The sequence below is a fragment of the Diadema antillarum genome, unplaced genomic scaffold (genome assembly GCF_040938485.1).
Source record: "Diadema antillarum isolate AM-2024a unplaced genomic scaffold, OU_Dant_1.0 seq00001489_RagTag, whole genome shotgun sequence".
NCBI classification, from domain to species: domain Eukaryota; kingdom Metazoa; phylum Echinodermata; class Echinoidea; order Diadematoida; family Diadematidae; genus Diadema; species Diadema antillarum.
Window position 1 is genome coordinate 304,093 of NW_027272228.1, and position 27,746 is coordinate 331,838.

Genomic DNA, 27,746 nt, shown 5'->3' on the forward strand with positions numbered 1-27,746 from the left:
TATACAGCTTAAAATGTCAAACTCAAGAACCTCTTCTTTGGCCTCTATATCCAAACTCTACAATGGAAGAGCGGCTTGGAGCACAATGGAACATAAATGCCAGGAGAAACACTACGCATTTAGAGCCTACGTCTAAATTTGCACAAATTGCGAAGAGATACCACTCCTTCTCTGAGACCTCCCCGCGCTACCCGACTGAGAGCGGTTAACATTTTAGACTAGACATTTTCTACACTCCTTTCAACAGTTGAATTTTATTCAAATATATCCAAACTCTGAACGCCTGTTGCTATGTGAGACAAGCTACGGCGAACACTACAAAGAGGTAAAACATCAAGTCTCTGCCTTCGAGACAAAATTTCTCGTTTTCTTTCATGCTATGAAAACCAGAGATTCGTTATGTTACGCAACCAAACAGCTTGTGTGAGACATGGGGCCTGTCAAATGAATCTTGTGAAAAATCGAATGTCATGGGCTGCGTTTATCAACTTTCCTCTGTTTAAACGGCTTTCAAAAGCCGTTTCCAGAGCCCTTTCGAAAGCCGCTTCCAAAGCTAGAAACGGCTTCCGAAATAGGCTGCGTTTATCAACTTTCCCCTGTTTAAACGGCTTTCGAAAGCCCTTTCTAAAGTCCTTTAGAAACGGCTTTCAAAACAGTTGCGTTTATCAACTCATCGCGAACAATTTTTATTCGCACATCCCCGTGCCTGTACTATTAATGTGCCCCTTGTTTTCTAAGAAGGGACGGCGAAAAGCAATTACCATCATAAAGACACATCTTCCTCTGAGAGTGACGAGTCATGATGCAATGCCACATGAATCAATTGTCTTCCTATCTGTGAGGCAGCGCCAGTTTAGCACATACTTTAGATATTTCTGAGCGGCGGCATGAGACATGGGATCAAAGGGAATATGAGACTGCTGTTACTCCATTTCTCAAACCTCCTTGGTGAGAGGTACACCTCCCTGTCCCTAGCATATGCGTGCATTAGGCTGCGTTCACATAGAAGTATACTATTCGGGTATTCGGGGCTCGTTTTCGAGGGCACGCGAATAGCTTGAATCGAACGATAGGATTTCCTCACACCGGTTCACATATAAGAGGGCACTATTCGAAAGTACCGAATAGCTGCGAATAGTATAGCAAAGTTGGAATCGAGCTTGTTCGATTTTCTTGCAGCGTATACCGTCTCTCGTTTATGAAATAATGACAATTTTAGTCTGGATTTGCCCTTTAGCAAAAATAAGCATGTAGACTGACATTCTGATGCAGTTTAGAAATTGTTAATTAAATACGATTTGCTGGGATGTAGGAGGAAGAAATCCTCACTGCATGGGATGGTGAGTTGACGGTGCGGGTGCCCGAATAGCGAATAGCGAATAGCGAATACTTCTACGTGAACGCTGTCTTACTCTCTAAAAAAAATCGAGTGAAAATATTCACTCTTAAAAGAGTGAATACAAAAAAGAGTGAATTTAGAGTGAAATTGGAGTGAATTTTGAGAGAAAATGTTCATTTTCACTCATTTTGGAGTGACCTCAGGGATCACTCGAAGATTTTGGAGTGATCCCTGAGGTCACTCTAAAACGAGTGAAAATGAACATTTTCACTCAAAATTCACTCCAATTTCACTCTAAATTCACTCGTTTTTGTATTCACTCTTTTAGGAGTGAATATTTTCACTCGATTTTTTTTTTAGAGAGTACGCACAGCTGTATGTATAGGACCTACACGTGTGTACACGTAATCGTGTGCACTTTAATGGTGGTAATAATAATAACTATTTCTCATTGAGCGCTTTTACAGGACCTGATCAAAGCGCTGTACATACAGCAACAACCAATATTCACACAGTATAAGATCAACATAATTACAATTGAAACAGTTCAGTCTTGAGCCACTTTACGGGGCGCGCGTCTTTAAAGAAACCGGAAACGCATGGTTGCATAACCGCAGTAGGCCTATAGGGCGACCTACAAAGCCGTTTCAAAACAGCTTTGCGTTTATCAACTTCAAAAGGCTTTTACAAACAGGACTGGTGTCTGAAAACCTGTTTGGAGAGCCACAAATTTGCGGCTTTCGAAAAGGCTTTCCGACAGGGCTTTCAAAACAGCTTTGCGTTTATCAACTCGTAAAAATTCCTTGAAAGCTGTTTGGATAACCTGTTTCTGCCGAGAAAGGAGAGTTGATATTAAACGCACCCTTTCGTAAAGGCTTTCCGAAAGGGCTTTCAAAACAGCTTTGCGTTTATCAACTCGTAAAAATTCCTTGAAAGCTGTTTGGATATCCTGTTTCTGCCGAGAGAAGGAGTTGATAAACGCACCCAATGTCGCGTTTATCAACTCTTCGCGAACACGATAACTGGCCTGTCACTGCACAGCTGCATTGCGCAATTCGACCCGAGGAGAAGAGGTCATAAGGCGTGCATTGTTCGTAACTGCAGTACAATACTACAAAGCCGTTTCAAAACAGCTTCGCGTTTATCAACTTCAAAAGGCTTTTACAAATAGGTGTCTGAAAACCTGTTTACGAAACCTGTTTGGAAAGCCACAAATTTGCGGCTTTCGAAAAGGCTTTCCGACAGGGCTTTCAAAACAGCTTTGCGTTTATCAACTCGTAAAAATTCCTTGAAAGCTGTTTGGATAACCTGTTTCTGTCGAGAAAGGAGAGTTGATAAACGCACCCTTTCGTAAAGGCTTTCCGAAAGGGCTTTCAAAACAGCTTTGTGTTTATCAACTCGTAAAAATTCCTTGAATTTAAAGCTGTTTGGATAACCTGTTTATGCCGAGAAAAGGAATTGATAAACGCGGGTGCTGTTCGTTATTCCGAAGGTTCGCTATTGCGAAGGTTCGTTATTCCGAAGGGTCGTTAATCCGAAACACGCAAATTCCCTATACCTAGAGGTTCGTTAATCCGAAAATGAAAAAGGATTCGTTAATCCGAAAATTTGTGGCGTTATTCCGAAGGTTCGTTATTCCGAAGATTGGTTAATCCGTTAATGAAATTCAGAACAATGAACCTTCGGAATAACGAATCTTCGGAATAAAGAGCCTTCGGAATAACGAACCTTCGGAATAACGAGCTGTAACCGATAAACGCACCCAATGTCGCGTTTATCAACTCTTCGCGAACACGATAACTGGCCTGTCACTGCACAGCTGCATTGCGCAATTCGACCCGAGGAGAAGAGGTCATAAGGCGTGCATTGTTCGTAACTGCAGTACAATACTACAAAGCCGTTTCAAAACAGCTTTGCGTTTAACAACTTCAAAAGGCTTTTACAAACAGGTTTCTGAAAACCTGTTTAGGAAGCCTGTTTGGAAAGCCACAAATTTGCGTCTTTCGAAAAGGCTTTCCGAAAGGGCTTTCAAAACAGCTTTGCGTTTATCAACTCGTAAAAATTTCTTGAAAGCTGTTTGGAAAACCCGTTTCTGCCGAGAAAAAGAGTTTATAAACGCACCCATGATTACGCCATGGACCTACTGCACATGGACGTTCATCGCTCGTTAATATTAATTCATGCACCTGTTTCTGTCAAAAGTGGCACAAAAACATTTTAAACAGGCTTTCCTGCTTTGATCTTATCATTACCGCCGACAGCCAGCCTGGATAAAAACAAAACAGAGCTTTGAGAAATCTAAAAACTACATGCGCAGAACCCAATTACTCTCTTAAATCAAGAAAAATGCACGTGCAGTTGTAGTGTACATTGGGAAATCATCGCTCAAGTAATTTCATTTGCGAAATGCGCGTGCTTTACAAGAGAAAGCAATTATTTTGGCAGGTTGGTTGTGATTTGTAATCTAATTTTTACCATTTTTCGCACATTGTTCCAGAGTTAACATGGACATTACCGTACAGACAACAGATATGTCCTATAATCAGGCCATGTTGCATGCTTGTCCAGAAGTGTCCACTTCAATGATCTTCAATTTTGTGATAGGAAAACTGTCATGCTATCGGGTTTGCTGCCCCCTTTCATCGGTGTTTATTTAAAGGCAGTTGAGTCTGAAAAGGCACCACAGCAAAATAAGGCCGCAATGAGGGAAATGGTTCTTTTGTCAGCAGGCGTTTTCACATCAGCCCGATAAAAATCCGTGCAAGCTCGAGATATTTTCCTATTTCCCAAGTCAGAAAATAGCGCGCTATTTCGAAACATCGGGCTGATGTGAAAACGCCTAGTGCGATGCACGATGTCACAATCGTCATTATCCAAGCACCTGAATATACACATAATCAGGTGGCCGCCACGGCTGCGGTATTGATGGGAACTAAGAAAGACCTTAGTTACTAGTCCATCCATATTGCCATGCGTGTAGTATAAGGTCGATGATTACGCAAACAATTTTCGGTGCCAGTTGCCTTTGGAGGCAAGCTTGTCTCACCTCCCTGGGCAAACCAAACCTAAGAGACGAAAATGCAGGTCTGTTATACAACCTGTCCTCATGACAAAATCTTCGCCTTCACCGATGCCAACAAAATCAAAGGTTTTCCCCTTATCTATCACGTGACCCACAATGTCAGCGGTATCATTTCAAGTTATTAAAAAAATGATTTTCATGCATATCCACTGAGACTCTCGGCGTGTGTAGCTATGTCCATGTTGGGCCAGCAAGTAGAACAAAAAGTACACTCCTTTCCCTTATGACAAAACTCCCTGTCTCTATTTTGTTGCAAACAAGTGAATCTTCTAAAAGTTGATGCGATAGCAAAGTTCACACAAACCGCACGCAAAATCTCTGTGCCTACTTTTATCAAAGGGGCATTCCAGACAATTTTCATAATTTTACATCATGTGATATACTACATAAATCGACATCTCCATGTGTAGATTTGTGGAATTCATTGTGGTTCTTGAGCAGAGAAACAATACTTTGAAAAATCTTAAACAAATTACAGTGAACAAGGATGATGACATAGTAGGCTCACATATTTCAGAAATGTAGCAGTGTAATTCCATTACAATACCACTTGCTTGCGAGTTCACCTGTTTATAATCTATGATATGCATGCCTTCTTCTTTTGTTCTGCTTCCTTGAGCCCCAACTCATGCATTCTTGTGGTGACTCTGCCATGTCATCACCCTTGTTCATTGCAATTTGTTATAAATTTTGAAAATATTCTTACTCTTCATCCCAATTTATATTCTGAAACTCTGTCCTCAGTGTAACTAATTTATAGTAATTCAAATGTTAAAATCTGAAAATTATCCGGAGGCCTCCTTTAACAATGTCAGGCGAGATATTCGGTGTACAACATGAGTAGCGCCTCTTTAGCATTTATTCTGTGTTGCTGTGTCCAGGAACGATGATGTATACTCTTCACTATTAATACTGTATTTTTTGATGCCACCTGCCTACTTTGTATTGCTATACCCTTCGTTCACTGTCACGAGGCATGTACCTTGTAGCACACAGTCTCACATACCAACATCATGCATGAATCTATAAATGTTTAGCATAGAATGCATGTAAATAAAAAAAAAAATCACTATTATACCACTACAATGCCAAGTTGAAGCAAAAATATTTCTGAAATACAAACAATACCCTAACAAAAAAGTCCTGTGGTACTCCCTGTGGTACTTGTCGGTACCACACAATGTACCACACACTTGTAATGTTACCACAGGAACTGTGTGGTACTGTACCACAGGCTTGTAGGGTACTCCCTGTAGTACTTGTCAGTACCACACAATGTACCACATAAATAAATGTTACCACAGGAACTGTGTGGTACTGTTTTACAGGCTCATGTGGTACTCCCTGTGGTACCCGTTGGTACCACACAATGTACCACACAAATATATGTTAACACAGGAACTGTGTGGTACTGTGTCACAGGCTCGTGTAGTACTCTGGGATGTACCACAGGGCAGTACCACAGGACATTACCACAGGAAAGTACCACAGGACAGTACCACAAGACAGTACACACACATATTGTCCTGTGGTATTTTGGGACGTATACCACACGACAGTACCACAGGACAGTACTGCATGAATTGTCCTGTGGTATTTTGGGACGTACCACGGGAGAGTACAACAGGAAAGTACCACAGGATAGTACCACAGGACAGTACCACACGACTTGTTCTGTGGTATTTTAGGACCAACCACAGGACAGTACCACAGGGCACTTCAACAGGACAGTATCACAGGATAGTACCACAGGACAATACCACAGGAATTGTCCTGTGGTATTTTGGGACATACCACAGGACAGTACCACAGGATTGTACCACAGGACAGTACCTCACGACTTGTCCTGTGGTATTTTGGGACATACCACAGGACAGTACCACAGGGCAGTACCACAGGACAGTACCACAGAGCAGTACCACAGGACAGTACCACAGGAAAGTACCACAGAATAGTACCACAGGACAGTACCACACGACTTGTCCTGTGGTATTTTGGGACGTACCACAGGGCAGTACCACAGGACAGTACCACAGGAAAGTACCACAGGATAGTACCACAGGACAGTACCACACGACTTGTCCTGTGGTATTTTGGGACATACCACAGGACAGTACCACAGGGCCGTACCACAGGACAGTACCACAGGATAGTACCACAGGACAGTACCACACGACTTGTCCTGTGGTATTTTGGGACATACCACAGGACAGTACCTCACGACTTGTCCTGTGGTATTTTGGGACGTACCACAGGACAGTACCACAGGGCAGTGCCACAGGACAGTACCACAGGACAGTACCACACAAAAGTACCAGAGGATAGTACCACAGGACAGTACCACACGACTTGTCCTGTGGTATTTTTGGATGTACCACAGGGCAGTACCACAGGACAGTACCACAGGATAGTACCACAGGACAGTACCACACGACTTGTCCTGTGGTATTTTGGGACATACCACAGGACAGTACCACAGGAATTGTCCTGTGGTATTTTGGGACGTACCACAGGACACTACCACAGAATAGTACCACAGGACAGTACCACACGACTTGTCCTGTGGTATTTTGGGACGTACCACAGGGCAGTACCACAGGACAGTACCACACGACTTGTCCTGTGGTATTTTGGGACGTACCACAGGGCAGTACCACAGGACAGTACCACAGGAAAGTACCACAGGATAGTACCACAGGACAGTACCACACGACTTGTCCTGTGGTATTTTGGGACGTACCACAGGACAGTACCACAGGGCCATACCACAGGACAGTACCACAGGATAGTACCACAGGACAGTACCACACGACTTGTCCTGTGGTATTTTGGGACATACCACAGGACAGTACCTCACGACTTGTCCTGTGGTATTTTGGGACGTACCACAGGACAGTACCACACGAAAGTACCAGAGGATAGTACCACAGGACAGTACCACACGACTTGTCCTGTGGTATTTTTGGATGTACCACAGGGCAGTACCACAGGACAGTACCACAGGAAAGTACCACAGGACAGTACCACACGACTTGTCCTGTGGTATTTTGGGACATACCACAGGACAGTACCACAGGAATTGTCCTGTGGTATTTTGGGACGTACCACAGGACAGTACCACAGGGCAGTACCACAGGACAGTACCACAGAATAGTACCACAGGACAGTACCACACGACTTGTCCTGTGGTATTTTGGGACGTACCACAGGGCAGTACCACAGGACAGTACCACAGGAAAGTACCACAGGATAGTACCACAGGACAGTACCACATGACTTGTCCTGTGGTATTTTGGGACGTACCACAGGACAGTACCACACAAATTGTCCTGTGTAATTTTGGGACGTACCACAGGACAGTACGACAGGAATTCCTGTGGTAATTTTCGATGTATACCACAGGAGAGTACCACAGGAACTGTCCAAAATCCCACAGGAAAATCATAATATCGTGCTATTCCACACAGAAGTACCACACAGCAAATTAAATTCGTAAGTACCACAGAAAAATGATACAGGATATTCTTTTTTTTTTTCTTAACATTTTATACCAGAGGACTATCACATCAGGAGAATATCAAACAGCAGTACCACACAGAAGTACCACACAGGAAAATTGTAAGGCAGAATCTACTGAAATTTATTATAAAAATACAAACAGAAAAGCACATATTAATATTCCTCAATTAATTGATAGATGAGTTATGCTGTGAATTATAGCAATTGATTTGCCATTACTTATCCCGTCCTATACTCCTACAGTATTACCTATTAAATGAAAGTGCTGATGTAAAGCATGAGAAATTTCATAAGGAATTCTGTGGTACGGTACTCCTGTGGTACTCCTGTGGTACTCCTGTGGTACTCCTGTGGTACAATTTTTTACATAGCTCATGAATATTCATAAAAAGCACTCTAGATTTTAGAAAATACATATATGACTTGAAAAGTCAAAGTATTAATGATGGAACTTACTTTGAACTTTATGAAAGATTGTCTAATTATGTTATCTTATTCCCAACATCATAGATATTGTTATGAAAGTGTAATTTCATATCTTGATAATAAAGTATAATCGAGTTAGTAACCATGCCTTAATGCTTTACGGATAGACGGCCGTATATATATGTACTGATACGGTCGATGGCTACCTAGGAATAGAATATGACTATATATAGATCTATTATAGGACTATAGATTGGCACTTGGCCATTAGACTCTCGTTTGAGGTTATATGTTAGGAGTAGGACAGGTTATTAAGTAGGGCCATGTTTGTCCTGAAATCCATCACTGACCTATCAGGAATATTACTTGATATGTGACTAAAATTCCCCCAGATTTTTTTTTTCGATCTATCCTGTGTGGTACTCTCCTGTGGTACCATGGAAATGCTGTGTGGTACTGCCCTGTGGTAATGCTGTATGGTAATGATCGACCTGTGGTACTGTCCTGTGGTACTGTCCCAAAATACCACAGGACAGTTCCTGTGGTACTAGTCCTGTGGTACTGCCCTGTGGTACGTCCCAAAATACCACAGGATTTCCTGTGGTACTGTCCTGTGGTACGTCCCAAAATACCACAGGAATTCCTGTGGTACTGTCCTGTGGTACTGTTCTGTGGTACCGGTCCTGTGGTACTTTCCTGTGGTACTGCCCTGTGGTACGTCCCAAAATACCACAGGAATTCCTGTGGTACTGTCCTGTGGTATGTCCCAAAATACCACAGGACAATTCCTGTGGTACTGTCCTGTGGTACTTTCCTGTGGTACTGTCCTGTGGTACCGTCCTGTGGTAATTACCACAGGAGTACCACAGGACTTTTTCGTAAGGGTATAATCTCGTAATCTCAGTATAAAACAGTATAACTTCAGCTTTCCGAACATATCATTTGACCTATATACTTGTATTTGGGTGCACTTTTATGTATTTTATATCATGTGTTGTAATATCCAATATGCGACGAATTTCCTTGTTGAACAATAAGATCAATCAATCAATCAATCAATCAATCAATCAATCAATCAATCAATCAATCAATCAATCACGTTTTTGTATACATATATATATAATTCGTATACAGGTACTGTACAACCTGCAAAAACGGTGGGTATACACACTGCACATCATGAATCATTATCATTGTTGTGCCCTCTTCAAATTGGCAGTGTGCACTGGCTGGAAGAATGTGCTCTACTTTCCACCCATCGCAGCATCGGAATCATCCAGGGGCATTTCGTAACTTTCAAGCTTGTGTTTGATTGCATGCACGTTGTTTACCAATCATATGTATCGCAGTACAGTATCGCATGCAGTACGTATCGTCATAGGTACAAATATAGGTCTATGTATCTGGATTCTGGCCATGCATGAACGTGACTGAATCCTCTACCAGTTGTGTTACGTTAACAGAACATCATTTCACTATGAAACTGCGAGTTAGACTTGGAAAAAGGACAGAGAAAGTTGATCTCCAGGACGGAAGTTTAGCTGGCCAAACCCTAGGAGATTTATCAGCATGTGTGTGTCGGCTTTTTGGGTGAGGACCGTTTTTACTCGGCAAAGTAGACTAGAACTAGTTCTAGTAAAGCCAAGGCAAGGGACGACTGACCCCGATATGATCCATGCCATGCCAAGCAAGCGTCGTGGCGTTGTCGAACTGGAGTCCCCTAGATCCCACTCTTTCCAGGACAGAACGACGTAGACGTAGGCCTACATTACAAGTATTTGCAGCTTATGCATTTAACACCATATTTTGCTTACACAGCTCACAGTAGGCCTACTGAGACTGAGTACTGTATGACGTACTGTTGCAAGTAACCCCGTCGCGGGGCGCTGTACGGTACATTTTGTACGTATTTGTCCGTATGGGGTCGCTGCTGCGGTTATGTTGCAAGTAGCGTAGGGCCATAGGGCCTTACTAAGCCCTTTATTATAACGCTAGGCCTTACATACCCACTCAAATTGCGCTGTAGAAATCCGTAATATTTATAGACTAGGCCCTAACGTAACGTTAGATCTAAATTTTACCGCTGAAAGATACATGTGAGATACTTCGCTACAGAGCTGCTGTGTGTGCATTGTTCGTTGTGAGCTGAAAGAGTTTTAAATGTGACTCTGCACCTCAAAACAAACAAAAAGTCGCCAGACATGAATTTTTAGTTAAGACCATATTCTGAAAGAGCAGACTTTAAGCTTTGAAATGATGTATAACTCAAATCAAATGGACTCTCCTAACCTATCTAAATATTGGAAAGAAAGCACAAACTCAGGAAAAGTGTGAACTGAGAAAAGAGGCTCTGAAGTATAGTGTCTATTCAAGCGCTTAATCTTTACCAAACCGTGCTGGCTGTGCGATGAATGGGACAAAAAACAGGAAGTAAACCACCAGAGTAACAACATTGAAGGGATTATCAGATTAAACTGAAATTAAGCATGCCTTATTAACACATTCTGTCCATAATTAATGCCAACTTTCAAAGCAGTAGCCCTATCCTTTCAAAAGTTATTAGAGCTGAAAGTGAATAGTGTGGACAAGGGATTTCAGAAATGAAAAAGGGATTCTAAAGACACACATAATCACACTATTCTACCAAAAATGTTCGAGATAAACTGCTACAAAAACACACTTTTCTGCCCGTTTTATGATACCAAATTTTAGCATAATGTAAAAGAAGACCCGCTCTTTCAGAAAATATGAAAAAGTCAAGTTCGGCTAGGTTGACCCATTTCACTTATTTTCAGTCCTCGCGCAAAATCAGTGTGTGCGACTTTATGTTTGTTTTGAGGTGCACGGTCACAAATGCCTTTTGACAAAGTGTCCTAACCCCGGGGCGCTGTAATGTGTAACCACGTACGTGTTGGGGGTCGCTGGTGCAGTGACATGTACTACTACTCATCGACCGCCTAATGTTTATTTGCTTGATAAGAATATTTAACACTGAAATTCACGTAAAAAACTTGATCTACGTGATTGAGAAAATCCAGCTCTATCAAATGCCGTTGTTCCCTTTTCGATTCGAAGTTTCAGTGCAAAAATATCGCCGACGAACTTGCGTGGCCTCGTTTCAGCTCCCCGCGGTAAATCGCGTTATTAGGATCGACCGCTGTTTTTGCATTGACAATGCACGCAAACCGAGTAGTATTGAACACCGTGTTGTATGAAGCTTTTTAGAAGCCTTTAAAGGGATCGTACAGTTTTGGTTGAGACCTAATTTCAGGTTTCTAACATTTTTTGGTGAGATAATGAGAAACCTCTCATAAAATATGAAAGAGCATGTAATTCTATGAGGAATTCAATGTTTATTTGATGAAAATTGGTTTTGAAATGGCTGAGATATCAAAAAAAGAGCGATTCTAATAAAGTGTGGGACCCACACTTTATTACGATCGCTTTGTTTTACTTTGTTTTTGGATGTTTCAGTCGTTCCAAACCCGATTTTAATCAAATAAACTTTGAATTCATCTTAAAATGGTATGTTCTGTACTATATTATAAGGCCAAGTAAAAAAAGAAACCAGTTTCTCGTCCTCGCGCGCATCGATTTTGGCCGCCGCATCGATTTTTTTACTATTTACTATTTTCAAAATGGCGCTGAAAATACCAAGAAATTCATAATTCTCGTCCCAGCCCGCTCCCCGCCCGCATCGATTTTCAGTTGCCGCATCGACTTTTTTGATATTTACTATTTTTTCGGCCGCCGAAAAAAAATCGACAATTCACCTACCTATCGTGATGTCTCATTTCTAATTACGCCTTGCGTCCTCTACTTAGCTGTAGTAGCTGTAGCTTCTGTAGTGCGTATGTAATAACGCATGCATTTCACACTGCGAGCTCGGCAAGAGGGAATGACCCACAAAGCAGTCGAACTGTAGTTGGATGGGCGCGGCCGGGCGGGCCTGGGCGGGCTAGCTGTGATGTGTATACAGCGCACTCGGTACGTCGTGAACGCGATAGCGGCAACATTTTTGCGATCAGTCGCTGATATTCCACGCATATTTCGCGCATTGTTCGTATTTTTCCCCGTTTCTCATATTTCAAGCGGATGAATTGTACTGTACAAATGCTTGTGAGGATTGTATCGAGTTTGTAGGCCCTATACATTTTCATGTCATTGTGACTATGTGCATGTTTGTGCAGTGTCGGAAGGTACGGTGCCGGTGCAGTGGCCGTTCCGCACCGTATTGGCAAATTGTGCGTGTCTGTCGGGTAGCTGTCCACGGTCGGTCACCGGTACCATCCCCTGAGTCCTGTTTCATAAAGCTGTTTGTAAAGTTACGAACAACTTACGAGCGACTGGTGATCAGTTCTGATGTGCTATACTTATCAGAATTTCCATAATTCAGCACAAGAAGTGATCACCAGTCACTCGTAAGTAATTCGTAACTTTACCAACACTGCAACAGCTTTATGAAACACCCCCCTGGTCTGTCAGCTGTCTGCACGCACGTATGAACACATTCGAATGTGTAGTAGCCCGTACACTCTGCTCTGTAACGTTGCATCTGACGGCGATGTATTGTTCTATTTTGAAGAGAAAATGAATGCACTTTTCCAGCAAATGTAGAATTATCAAATGGGTGTATCTACAAAATAAATAATTTTCCACGGATTCTGGTTTATCTCGTATTTCTGCGGGATACTTTTCTTTACGATGTAAATTCACGGACACGGCCGTGAGTCGTATCATCTGTAGTGTGGTATATCCATACAATCATTCATCATCCAAATGATGAGTGATTATCAAATGTCTCTTTAGAACATGAAGAAACATCTTTAGATGTTTAATGCTATAATGCCATATCAGTATTATTTTGACATCCATCTGCAGTTTCCAGTTGAATGCGCTACAATTGTACTGTGAAGAAATGCAGATACATACCAGCTGTGTGGACACAAAAAGTCACAAACACCAATGATGAATAAAGCAGTGTTTTGAATATCATGGAATTTATTTCAGTCGTACATTCTTTGTTGAAAAACATGTTTCTGTTTCATCTGATAGCACAATACATCAGAATTGCAAGTACACTGGTATCAGAAATGCCATTACAATACTAAATACCCGTATTAAGATGGTCATTTTCCCTTGACATCTGTAGTGGAAAGAAAAAGCAAATGTATTTCTGCATGCATGAAGTTTCATTTCAAGTATGGTACATAATCTGTTTGTTTGAAAATGCACAGAGTGCAGGCAAGACACACACTTGGGACCTGGTCTCTCATAACACAGCTACCAGAATTTCATTTCATAAATTGGATATAGAAAATAGTAAAGCCCTCTCTCGTTACCTTTCTCAGAATTACCGGACGAGTACACATATTACACCATGTACTTTCATTTTGACAATCCTCGAAAAAATAGTAAGATATCAAATAGTAAGGACCTCCCTCATCGCCTTCCTCAAAAAACCCGGACGAGAAACTACTATCTTTTTTTACTCGGCCTAAGTGTTTTCTTGGTATCTCGCAAAAAGTTAAAAGCCCAATTCACATCTCCACCAATACTGTACAATCCCTTTAAGAAACTTCCATAGACATTACATTGTGCTGTCATTACGATTCGGTGAAAATATTCATTCAAAATTTTGTCCTTGATTAAAACCTTTCAACAGTGAATTATCGCATTTTCCCACACCATCCTCATCTACATTCAAAGCCAATCCATTTTTATGAGCTTTGCGCGCAGAGAAGTGTGTACTAAGTGTTTAGTGCGCGAATTATACGCGGTCGGTTTAAAAGAAGGTGGTCGATATGTAGTAGGGCTACCATACATCATACTACATGTTGGGGTTGCTGCTGCGGTTAGTAGGTGTCCTACAGTAGCCTACATGCTTACTGCCTTGGAGTATACAAGTAATTTACTGCACCTACAAATGTAGACTATTAATCAAGTGTCACTGTCAGTTGCAGCATGGGAAGAGAAAAGAGAGGTTGAGTTAATTATCAAAGAGGGGATCCGTCAAAGAGTGTCCATACAAATACAGCTGTAGAATCTAACACGTGTTACAGTCACACTTATAATACAATTGTACACGTAGGGTTTGCATCCTGATATTTCATTTCTTTAGTAAATTTCAACTGGTCACAGCAGTTCTTGTATATAGCTCTATAAAAAATGTTATCCTGTCAACCATACGTATAAACCATACACATTAACCCGACACGTACAACTGTAAATGTTTGGGTCGCTGGTGCGGTTACCCATACATACAGTGTATGTCTAGTAAACACACATACAACATACCTCTGGCATGGTTCCTTTTTTTCTTTTCTATGAAGAATCTGGGCAAGTTAATGCAATGGCATGATAAAGTCTTGAAATCACAAATCATTTAGAATCAAATGGGGTGCATACATGTACAAATTGTGCAAGTAATTACTACATAGTAGTGTGGTACTTTACTATTTCATTACTTTACATTATGAAATGTGGTTGCTTCTGCCCTTCAGGTTAGAGCTTGGACAATTTGCACTGAGCTTGAATGGTAGGGACCCAATCAAAGGAGATCCAGGGGAACTGCTGACGTCATTTGACATCGTCTCCGGTGATCTCGTCAAAGTGCTCATCCCCGAGAGTGATGTCCCTCCTGGCCATCTCCGGCAGAATGGATGCGGCAGTTCCAGCTCTAGCTCTCGGCCTGGTGGCGCTGCTGCAGCAAGTTTCCGGCCAGACACCACCATAAATGGAAGCATCAGAGCCCCATGGGAAGATGAACGGCAAGCAGAGGAGAGGGAGGTACCTGGCCCGTATGACCATCACGTATCAGATTCTCCAGGGGGAAGCAATTCCGCTGAAAATTCCCAGGAAGCGGAAGGAGAGGTTGAAATGGATGAGGAGGAGAGAGCGTTACGAGAACGCCTTGCCCAGCTGGACGAAGCGGTCCAAGAAGGCGAGAAAATATCTGAGCCAATGCTTTGCAGGTAAAATCCTGAATATCATACACAATAAGTCCGTTCTTGGCTTCTTTTCTTGTTTTGGTGAAGAACTTAATGTTTTGTTTGTAGTGATGCGATCTTCATGAATACAACTAAGACGAATAGAGTAAGTGAAAATCAGCATTTGTACATGCCTGTGGCATGTTTACAAATGAAGTCATACAATCCCTATTTATGTTGGCCATTGTGTAAGTCAGTTCCTTGAAATGGCAGAGTCGCTCTGATTACTTAAAGACGACCTGTCTGTAGTGCAGACTTTTTTTTTTGTATTTTCATTTTCAACCCCCACTTGTCACTCCTTGGCAAGATTAAAATGTAATGACGCTCTGCTTTGGGCACATGTATGTTCTACCCAATTTTGATCGTTGCTTCTTTCACCTCAAGTTAAAAAAAAAAAAAAGACTGTTGTCCAACTCAATGTTAACAGTAATTGTTTGATGGGCACAGTGGTGTAGTATCATGGTACTGATATCTTTTGTAGCACATTCAGAAATGAGCACACACACAAAAAAAAATTCTCATCTATAATGTTTACTGATTTACAGAAAATCACCCATCAGCAAGCGGTCACTTTTATATGTTTTCCAATCGTAGGTAAATGTCAAATAACCGGGGGGGGGGGGGGGGGGTATTTCCAATTGATTGATTAGAAGAGTTAATTAGAAGAGTTGAAGTAAAAGGATATATCTTACGAATCCCTGTGACACTGCTATGATACAAAATGTATTTTTGTGTGAATTTTATCGCTGGTATGTGTTTGTCTTCCTTTCTGTGTTTGTAACAGGGATGCGGAAGATGGAAAGATTCCACTGCGCTTGAAGCAGCTGTGTGCGATGGCCCAGCCAGAAAACAAGTCTGATGCCCTCTGTATAGCGCTGCATGTTCTCATGTTGGAAACAGGTTTCTTCGTTTCTGTGAGTGCCCTGTATTGGTCTTGTAGAATGTCCAAATGATTGCGTAAAGATGATTTATATATATAACATATCATAGTTTGAATAGTATACATGTTGAATTGTTTGCATATCAGATACCAGACTTTAGATTAGCCCACCATCAGTTGTGCTTTGTGAGATGGTTTGCAAAAAGGAGAATCCCACATGATTCTCAAACTTTTACCTTTGAACAACTATAAATTGGTTTTCCTGGATACAAAGTTTCAGAATATACAGTGCGTATAAAATTAAAAAAAAGCAACAAGATTTAATTTCGAATTTGTGAAGATTGTGTTAACTTTGCTGAGGTATTTGGAAATTGGGTGATTGCCTTGTATCATGATGTGGAGTGGCCACCACGATCTCCGGATCTGACTTTTTGTGACTTTTTTCTTTGGGGTTATCTCAAGAGCAAAGTGTTCATTACCCCTCCACCTGACATTGCAACTCTGAGACAAAGAATCACTGATGAGTTTGAAGCTCTATGCCACCAAGCCGCAATGATTCGCAGGGCTGTGCGTGAGATGGAGAAAAGAGCTAATCTCTGTGTGGAAAGGAATGGTGGCCATGTTGAGGGGCATGGGATGTAATATTAAAAATAGATATCCGAAAGAAGACAATGGTAAGTTGCGATTATTTATTTCATTATTCCATTTGTTAAGTTAATTTCTAATAAGGTGCATTGATTCTTGCAGTGTCTAAACTTGGTCCCAAGTTCACTCTGACCTATTGTCCAAAAAGAATGATTACTCAACCATCCATGACCGTGTATGAATAAATTAGATATCATTGGAAAGAGGAGATATGTGGTTTTAAGATGTTGCTACTCACTTTGGTGTAAAGTTAACACAATTGTCACATGTTTGAAATCAAATCTTTTTGCGTTTTTTTTTATTTTTGTGATACGCACTGTATAGTGATTGGAATTTTAGGAATAAGAATGTTTTCAAAATTTATAACAAATCACAATGAACAAGGATGATGACATGGCAGCTTCACCATAAGAATGCATGAGTGGGGGTGGGGGTGGGGTTCAAGGAAGCAAAACTAAAGAAGAAAGCATGCATGAATTCTACACAGGTGACCTTGTTGGTAAGCAAGCGGCATTGCAATGGAATTGTATTGCTACGTTTCTGAAATATGTGAGCCTCCTACTCATGCATTCTTATGTTGAGCTCCCACTCATGCATTCTCATGGTGAAACTGCTATAATACCTTGTTCAGTGTAATTTGCTTTGGCTGTTCATTAATACTATTGGTTTCCGTGCTCAGGGACCACAATTAATTCCACAAATCTAAACATGGAGCTGGCAATTTTACATTGTATTTACTACATGATGTTAAATCATGAAAATTGCCTGGACTTCCCCTTTAAAATGGGCATCTTAAGGTCCATGTTTAAAGGTATGCATGTTGATCTTGCAGGAAGCTACAGCTGATGATAAAAGTGGCTTGTCCAGTACTGACCAGAGTAGCCAGGAGGAGGAACGTTATTCCATTTCATCATCCCTTCCAGCTGATTGGAAGAAAGGGTCATCATACACACTGCGCTATCAGCATCCAGAATGCATGGATCTCTCATGTGTTCTTGTTTGCATCGCCATGGGAACCAAATTGGTTGTGCAAGGTAACTCCCTCCCACCTCAACCAGTGCTTCTATGATAAATTTTCAAAGGTCTTTGCAAACGGCAATTAGACTGTGAAAACCAAGATCCTGTCGGTATTGTCAATATCCTTCCCTAATGATACCTTCATCTGCAGTGGAAATCCATAATCATTTCATGACGTGTACATCTTCATAGATATGCTTAATTTTGATTTATGATGATAAATGTCACCTCACTTTCTGGTAATCATATCACTGATATTATGTGTAAGGAAGGTTTAGAAATGTTATCTTAAAAGATGAAATTTAGCAGTGAAATTTGTATTAAGTTTGTGGTGTCACGAATCCCATCTACTGTACAGTATATGGCTTCGAAGGCTTGGAGGAGTATCCCCAGGAAATTGTGATTTTAGTGCAGTTTTTCTCTTCCCCACTAACCTCTAGCTGTAATTAAAAAGAAAAAGAAGAAGGAGAAAGAAGTAGGGTAAAGTGGAAGCATTATTCACACGTGAAAAGCTGGGAATAAATAGTTGTAGGTTCACAATTAGATACTCATGAGAAAAAAACATTCATATATGAGATAAGAGTGTGGTCGTCGTATCACCTAATGGCAACCTCACTCACTGAGAATTATTTAGGATTGAGCATTCTGAGTCATTATCATTGGAGTATGAGACAGTTGTCAAATTTGCCAAAAATAATGGTACTGGTATAGAACAGTGTGCATGCCTAGTTAAAGTGCCCTAGACCGAGTATGTAATAGACATATCTGCTTTTGGTTACCTGTAAATTCCCCCCTACATTTGTACGTTTAACTCAGGTGTGCTAAAAAAGGATGTTCTTGGGCGGATCCAGCTGACTCCGCAAGCCTTTGTGACCTCCGTCAGTGATGGTGAGTGCAGAGGAGTAACAATACATCTTCTATACCGATGTGATTGTTTTATTGGTCTGTATCCTTTATGATATTATTACATTTTGCCTAATCTTTCTTTAGCTGAGAATTGTATTTATACTGCCTTTTTGTATGTTGCAAGGTCCAACCAAATTATTTATTCACCTCTTTTCCTGCAATTATATTACCCATATCCTACAATAAAAGCTTGTGAAAGGAAGTGTGAAAAATTGGGGCGAGGTGATGTACTTTTATAGTTTTAAAAAGAATTTATGTATGAAGTCTTAGGACATGAAATGCTGATGCCTCGTATTGTACTAATACTCTAAATAATCATGTCTGAATAATCAATCTGAATAGTCACAGATGTATGTGTAATCAACATTGTTGAAATTGTAGAAACTAGCTACTTTTGTATAATGAGTATCATTTGTATATATTATGTTTGAATATATTTATTAAAAAACAATTGTAAATGATGCCATACGGAGAATAAAATTAAATCAAATCAAATCAAATCATGTGATTGCTGCTGCTTATTCAGCATATGAGCTCACATACTAGTGATGAATTTATGACTCCTTGTGAGTTTCATGCATAATCGTTGGTATATCTAGTAGGTCTTGTCGCTTGACACCTGATCCATCGACATTATTCTCCGTAATGTTTGTACATGATGCACATATCTTGGTCTCTTCCTGAAGGAGATGCAACCTACACTGGTCTTCCACACCTTTCAAGAATATTCAAGGATGCTGTGACATATCGCCTTCTAGCAGGAATGAGGACAGGTGAGTAGATACCAGGTATTGAAAAATAGGCATCATGATTTTTTTGTTTTTATTCAGCTTGCTCTTTTTAACTGTTTTGGTGTTAACAATTTAGAGAAAACTTGCTAGGAGCACACTGTCTACAAGGTATTGAAGATGGTGATTTGTGAGTTGCTGCACTAGTAAATCTTGTATTGGAAGTTTGTAAGCCCTCATGATTTTATCGTTGGAACAAGGGCTTTCTGTGCAAACATTTTATAGACCTTTCTTGCATATTCTTGTGTTGGGGCTGTGAATTTGTCTCATTATGTGTCTTTCTGCCTTATTAAAATCTATGAGAAGAAGCAAATGCATAATTCATTATGTAAATCACTCCGTGTGTATGTTCTCTATGAAAAATGCATGCAATTTTATACACTTTCAGAACTTGGTCTACCTGCTTTGAATGGACTGATGGCCATGTTACCTGAAATGCAGGTATTTACTGAGAAGTTTGTAAGATATGTTACAGTCAGGTATTTACTGAGAAGTTTGTAAGATATGTTACAGTCAGCTTTCTCTACTGATACTTTGTATTTCGCATGTAGTTACAGTACTGTACTTCATTGAGAAAAAGTGAGCAAAGTTTTATCACATGAGTCTCCAAGTTGAGATAGCATGAATTAGTCTATGTTTAACTACACTCACAAAATTCTGAATTTGATGAAAACAGTGGAGCATTATCCTCAAATTGACAGCCTAAATTCAGACAATGAAAGACTGTCTTTATAGAATGGGAGCGATAGACTTTCACCAGAGAATCATCATTTCAAAAGAATCAAACATTTATTTGAATATTTTGTTGGTGTTTGTTTTGAATGGGAGATAATATCTTACAACGGCATGCAGAAAAAAGAACAGTACATCAGATTATATGAATATTGCATTGAAGACCTCCCATTTTATCATTTCAGCTGAAGATCCTGAGTTACCTGAATGTCGCCAGTCTCGTGACCATGACGACAGTGTGCAAACATTTCCACACCCTGGCCAATGACATGACCCTATGGCGGCAGCTTGTTCTCAGGGATTTTGGTGGGAAAGCGACGGACAGGCAGAGCAATTGGAAAAATGTAAGGATAACTTCACCCTGTGTGTGCCCAAACACTTACATGTAGCTTAAATTTGCCAAGCTTTTTCATCAACATTCAGTAACCCATTTAAATTTGACCTAGTTGTGAAGTTAGCAAGCCCACTCAGGGGGGTGCTTCGTAAAGCTGTTCTTAAAGTTACGAATGACTTAAGGCCGTGTCACACCAGCCTTGCGTGCGACTTGCAAAGAACAATTTTGACTACCCGGAGGTCCCCGTATATATCCGCACATGACAGTACCTAGCATGTATCTCAAAAGTAGTCGCCCGGAGGTGGGCACGCATATTTTTTTTACCCGCAACCGTGTTTAGGCCCTGTCACACCTTTCCGGGCAAGGTACTCGGGCTTGTTACGTGTAGGGATTTTCTAGCATACCGGACATTCCTGAGGGCGGAAAAGGATTTGCGCGAGTCAGCGCATGTGTCTTACTTGCTGGACGCGTTATACTTGCGAGTATACTGTGTGACCTTTGTACCAGTCGCGTGGGGGCTGACAACTTAGTGAAGGAATTCCTCTAATGGAATGGCTGAAATCTCACAGAATTTCATTATCTTGGCTGCATACGGCACTGCGAAGTACCTGCGTGGGAATTGCCTGGGAAGTACTGCCACTAAGGGTCTCCTACTGGCGTTCTGCGTGGACCTCTACGGGCATTCCCGTGACTCACCCGGAAAAAGTTTTGGTCATGCTCAAAACTTGGCTGCGGTTAAATCGGACTTGCGTGAGCACCTCCGGGCAACTACGCGCTAGATACTGTCAGGTGCGGACCAACTGCGGAGAGCTCCTTGGAGTAAATTTGTTTCCCCGCAAGTCAAGCCGCAGAAGTTCTCCCGTACGGTATGACAAGGCATGAATGAAAATTGCAAACATTCTTGTTCGCCCGCTGAAAATCTTCTACGTGCTGGAAACTACCTCCTCGCCACTAGCCCGCGTTATGGTGTGACAGGGCCTTTAAGAACGACTGGTGATCAGTTCTGGTGTGCTATGGGTATCTCAGAATTTCAATAATTTAGCACAAGAACTGATCACCAGTCGTTCTGAAGTTGTCTGTAACTTTAAGAACAGCTTTATGAAACACTCCCCAGGTGTGATAATGTGCTTCAGTCCAACAGGAAGGCCATGTTTGGCACAGTAGGGTATAGGGGGTTAGATAATCTCTGTTTATTGACAATTCAGGCCCGACAGTCTGTATCAATTGGTGACGAAAGAACTCTAGTGTACTTGCCAATGGGCACACAAAGCGTTAAACAACCAAATCCTAATGTGTATCAACACATATGTTAATATGCCATCATGTATCTCTGGACTTTCTGGCAATGCTGTGAATGCCCCTTTTGAAACATAGTGATGTTAAAAAACAAACAAACAAACAGTACTCTACAAATGTATTTTTCTATGAAATTTAATAGTTGTACAGAGCACCAATGAATCTTTCAAAAAAATTGTTTTCAGTTCTGTGGTGTAAAAGTTTTGACTTTCCTCGTAATCTTTTGGTGATTTAATGGAGTCATCTTGCACCTTTTTACTCCACTCACATTTAAAAGACAAAATTCTTGCAGTGACATACGCATGCCATGTTTACACTGTAGCTTCTTCAATGCCAGGCTATTTCTTCTCAAAGCTCGAGCTGCAGGAGTTGAATGCTAGTTGTTGTCCGATGTAGGTAGGTTGCAGAATTACCCTAAATGCTCTGAGAGGAGTTAGGAATGACATACTGGTAATATGCATTGCGCAGAATTAACTGGTTATGTTATTAACACCATCAGCAAAATTTGAAGAGTTTCTGAAAGGGGTGGCAAGACATTTGCTCCTGGACAATTGCTCTGGTCTTTTTATCTATAAGGGCTTGGGGTGAGGGTTAGGTTGTGAAAGGGTTTTAGGTTTAGTTTGATGTTAGGATTGAGGTTGGGGTTATGTTTTTGGGTAGAATTTATGTTTGGCTTAGCATTCAAATATTTCATGGGAGCAATTGTCGCAGGAGCAGATGTCATGGAACCTAAATGTAGACTGTGAGATAAAAGACATAGCTGTAGAGAATCAGCATCTATGGTGATTGCTACGACTCCCAGAAGCCAATAGAAGATGCAGTTACGATGCAAAAGAATTGAGTTTCAGTGTAGAAGAAAAAGGAAGGTCACCGTGTACATCCTCATGTTTTTATTGTCCTCTAACTGAGCAGAGTGCAGCTTCGCTGTATGTCGGTAATAAATATGTTATCCCCTCCCCCATTAACCTGTTCTGCAGGCATACAGGGAGAAGTACCGCTTGAAGAAACTTAGGGAGCAGCTGAGAAGTCGCATCCAGTCCTCTTTCTATCCACCAGGCAGACGGCCCTTTGCCTTTGTACCATCCTACCCCAGCCCTGTACCAGGTGTTTACCCACCAGGATTCAGGTAATTTCATAATTAGAACAGTTAGGTTTTGAATTTAAAGCATGATGATGATGATGATGATGATGATGATGATTATAATCGATACTTTATTGATGACATAGATACAATGCTAACAAATATGAGATCATCACATTAAGAGGCAATAGTAGATGTGACACAAAAGTAATCTACAAGCAGTTAGCTATGACTATTTATATGCATATTGTGCACATTGTTTGAAGATCTTTTGAGTAAGATAAAAATGAAGGCTCAATATACTTGTAGTCTTGCTGTTGTTTATTAAAGCAAAACAAGAATCTTACCGTGTTAACATTATATTAGACCTGGACATGGTAAGGTGTTCTGATAAATCTGGCACTGAAGTGATCAAGTCAGTTATGATTATAAGTGCATATTTGCAAAGCCTATGTTACCTCATCTAAGGTATAGAGTCTTCTACTTAAGCCTTTTGATCTCAGAGCCTTTGAGTAAACCCATCTTCAGAGCTTTTATTAATTTGCTCATTCTGCAGAACTTGTTTTAGGTAGCTGTTCCCATTTTACAGAGACTTTCATTCTTTTCCTCCCAAGTAATTAATGTCTGCAGTCTTTTCTTTGTAAAAAAAGTATTCAACTTATTGCATATATTCACCTTCTTTGTTACATCTAAACCGATGTTCAAATTTTGTAGTTTATGACATTGTGTCAGTGTTGTCTTGAATGGGCAGCCACAGAGGTAACAAATTGGGGAAGGGCTCAGTGGTCACAGTCACATTTTCATTTGCTCTTTAAAATACAGGAACAGTATACACAGAATGTGGCTAGAGATAAAGTGTTAAAATGGCACAGATGTCCCCAATGAGGGGTTGGGACAGTACTACTTAGGAAGAATGTCACACTATGATGAATTCGTGTTACAGGTAATGTATCATATCTGTGTGTAATTTGCCACAAGAAGAAAACTAGCTTCAATTACTTCATTCATATTTTATGATTTCAAACATGCTACAGGGGAGGTGACTATGACCTCGACCCTTTCAACTCCAGAGCAGCTCTGCCAGGTTTCCCTGCTCCAGGTATGTATTGTGTACTTCCCAAATACAATTGTGTATGTGAATACAAAGGAATGTGCCAATACTTTTTTGAAAAGTTGATTTGTTTTTTTGTCAGTGAGTGTATGTAGACAGGATTCCTAGCCCAATTATGTTGTACTGTTTTGCTGTGCAGTGCTTTGAAGCTGGTAATTCATAACCATCATTTGCTCTATGTGCTTATATCACAACATCTTTTTTTCCCCCATTGGGAATAGGGGGTTATTGCTTGAAGAATGTGAATTCTGCCTTTCTTGTGACTGAATGAAAAACTACTGTGATTGCATAAATTTTTGGGGTACATTAATTTTTCGTGTTTTTCGTGGTACTTCTGGCTGTCGCAAATTCTAAAACCCGTGAAAATATCTTCACAATTTTCTGTGCACATTGTGAATGGGTTGACAATTGCGCAGCACAAATTTAGCAACCTGCGAATATGTCTTTGAGCTGCTCAGCACGAAAAATTAATCACGTGAAAATATCGACATTTACAGTAGTCATTCTAACAGTTTTGCAAGAACAGAATGATAATGCCTTGATTTTCTAGAGTAGGAGTGCTGTGGTCATCTACTAGTATGTACAATTTTTTAAGACTGCAGAGTGTGTGTTGGGATTCAAATTTTGTATACACTGGTACTGGTAATTTTTGAGTAATTCAAATTATTTCTTACGGTTAGACATTATCTTTATAATTCTTTTCATGCTTTGTTGATATATTACATCATCTTTTTTACAGGTTTTATTCCCATTCCAGGCCCACTTGTTCCGGGTCCACGCCATGATCCCATTTTCCCCAACCCCGACTCTGACCTTCGACCCGGCCACGGTGGTGGGATGCGGGACATGGATACCGGACGGCCCCACCCATATGCTCCCCAGCCCTCCCAGGATCTGCTGGGAATGCCTGGGAGACGGATGGGAGGCCGAAATCTGGGTGGCATGAAGGGGTTCTTCAGGTGAGAGGAACTTGGAGAGGAAGCGGACAGAGCCACTCCTCCCCCCGCATCTTCTCTCTGAGCAGACCGATAGCGGCTGAAAGATGGGTTGCCATGGTGATTCATCCCAAAGCCAGGGAAGCGGTGATGCATGGCTTGTGAGCCAAGGAGTGAGGCATTCATGGAGAATCCCACTTGATGGATTTGGGTTGTAGTGAGGTGAAGGGTAGTCAACACCTTGTGAAGACCAGTATCAGCTAGCTGCTAAGCATCCTCAAGTATGGCTTCACTCTACAGTAGTTAGTGCATGACAGCTACAATGAATATGTTACATGCTTCATTTTTATACACAGTTCTCATGTGTAGAAGTGTAACAAGTTTGCCATTTCAAATTCTAAATTAGCATATTCAAAATCCATGTTCCACATGTCTACGAAAAATTTGTCTTTTCTAAGATACAAGAGGCCTGATTGAGCGAATTGACAAAGCAGGGTATTGTATACAACAATTGTCATGTAGTTTTATGTGAAACGTCGTTAACATTGTTATATTGTACAGTATACATCCATTTTCACAACTATAAACATAAGCAGGTACATGTAGCATCTTTATGCGCTTTGTTTTTCAATGTTCTCTTATCTGTGAAAATGCCCTGTCTTGCAATATCAACAGTTCACTTAACTCTGATCATATAGACAGTAATACTACTCTTGTTCAAGCATTGTTTACTAAATAGGCTTATAATGATATTACCTCTGTTAGTATTTTGAATAATTGCTTTTACATGATGAACCACACATCCTTCTGGATAAGGTTGGCCAAATTGAATGGGGCTACCATGTCCACAAAGTTGTGACAAACTTGGCGATAATAGCTCAAAATGCCCAGGGGCCTGTTTCACTAACTTTGGATATCGATTCCTTCCTGGGAACAAGTCTCGTGACCTGTTTTACTAAATCTTTCTTCAACTGGGAATGATATTTTATAGAGAGTTTGACTGCTTCACTAGCAGTGAACGAGGTTGTGATCAGTCGTGATCAATAGTGTGGGCTGCTACTTAAACCAAAACGCAACTCCCACCTAGAAGAAGGTACAATTTAAAAGGAATGTCCGATTTTCCATAAGTTTTCACTGATGTGTTCTACTACTATTGCAACATTCGCACAACTCACATTTATCTGAAAGTAAACTTGTCCTTGACTATTGCATACGTGTTCTACAATGTACAAATGAGCCAACTATATTGCTGATTCGAATGCGTTTTCTTGTGAGGTTTATTGTGCTTTTTTTTTTAGTTCCTCTTTTTTCGTGCAATGATGATGTTCGTTTATTGTCTGCAGACATGAGACAAGCAGCAGGACAAGTATGTGAATGGCAGTTACTGGTAGAGTCAAGAATTGAATGTGTACAGCACAAGTTCTACTATCTATATATTATATAACGTCTACGCTGCCCATATCCCAGTATCTTAAAAATCAAGGAAGGAAAACACTATGACAGTGAGCTACTTAAGCAGGGAGGTGAGATCAGGAGAGGGCTAGAACCACCAAAGTTAGCTATCTAGGAGTAGGAGGATTGTGTTCATGGCTAAAGGACACTTTAATCCCTGGATGCTGTCATCAAAGAAGAGTTAAGAATTATGGGTGAGGTAAAATGACACACAAGTCTCTTCTCCATTCACGTGCCTCGGGTTACTCCTGCTAAAAGCACTGAATGTATGCTACTAAGATATGGCTGTGCTTACTGTATGCTATGCTGTGCATGGACAGTGCAGCGAGAATGCACTGATTCACATTGTGTACCTATGTGGATGCGATTACATTAGAATGATAAACTTGAGACTTCGTTGTAGTGTGATTAGCAAAGAGAATTGAGCAATGCTGTTTGAATTACAATAAACAATTTTCTTTGTATTTAAATAAAAGCAGTGAAATTAGTTTAATATATCATAACGCAGTCCATCTGATAAAGAAAACCTTATTTTACAAAATAACAAACGGTGACTAGTAGGAGAAAGTTGGTCAGATGTAGTACCTGTGAGTGGGTTATCTCGCACATCAACACGTACGGCCTGAGAATAGTAGGCTGTAGAAACTCTATGTAAATGTGTTACAGATGATACATGTACTACAGCCATTATGTGGGCCTAGAATGGTAGGGCTAGATTACTGCAATCTACAAATCAACATGTTTTGAATTGAAAGGATATTTGCCTTACTTTTCTTTCTGGCCAATAACGTTGTTACGTCCTTAAGGGGGCGAGTCTGGTAAAATGGTGTGAATCTCATGGCATTAAAGAATTAGGAATATGTGTTTACCTGAAGAAGTAAACTCTTGCAAACTATTTATATTTAGACAGATTAGACATTGGGGAATCTGAATCTTCTTGAGATTTGTAATTATATCACTATATGCAAATTACATGCAAATTTCTGAAGGTCATTCATGTTCACAACAAATTGTAGTGCATAGTCTTCACACTACTTCTCAAACTGCACTAAAACTATCTCAATAGTATAAACTGAATTTTATACCACATAGTATGTTTTACAATCGTATGAGACCATTGGCATAATTTTACATTAAATTTACGTATGATTATAATATTTTAAAGAAAAACAAGAACTTGACTTGATCTGTGTTAATAACTTTGCTTGTGGGAT

General features: G+C 40.6%; 1 protein-coding gene across 1 annotated transcript; it reads left to right on the plus strand.

Moving 5' to 3' along the window:
* The first annotated feature begins 9,748 nt into the window (after positions 1-9,748).
* On the plus strand, positions 9,749-25,481 carry LOC139710008 (F-box only protein 7-like). Its single transcript, XM_071621960.1, has 11 exons — positions 9,749-9,956; positions 14,870-15,340; positions 16,140-16,269; positions 17,713-17,914; positions 18,714-18,785; positions 19,490-19,576; positions 19,980-20,032; positions 20,509-20,667; positions 22,931-23,079; positions 24,069-24,133; positions 24,885-25,481. The coding sequence occupies exons 1-11, from the start codon at positions 9,787-9,789 to the stop codon at positions 25,106-25,108; spliced, it is 1,782 nt and encodes a 593-aa protein (XP_071478061.1). The 5' UTR covers positions 9,749-9,786; the 3' UTR covers positions 25,109-25,481.
* The last annotated feature ends 2,265 nt before the right edge of the window (positions 25,482-27,746 follow it).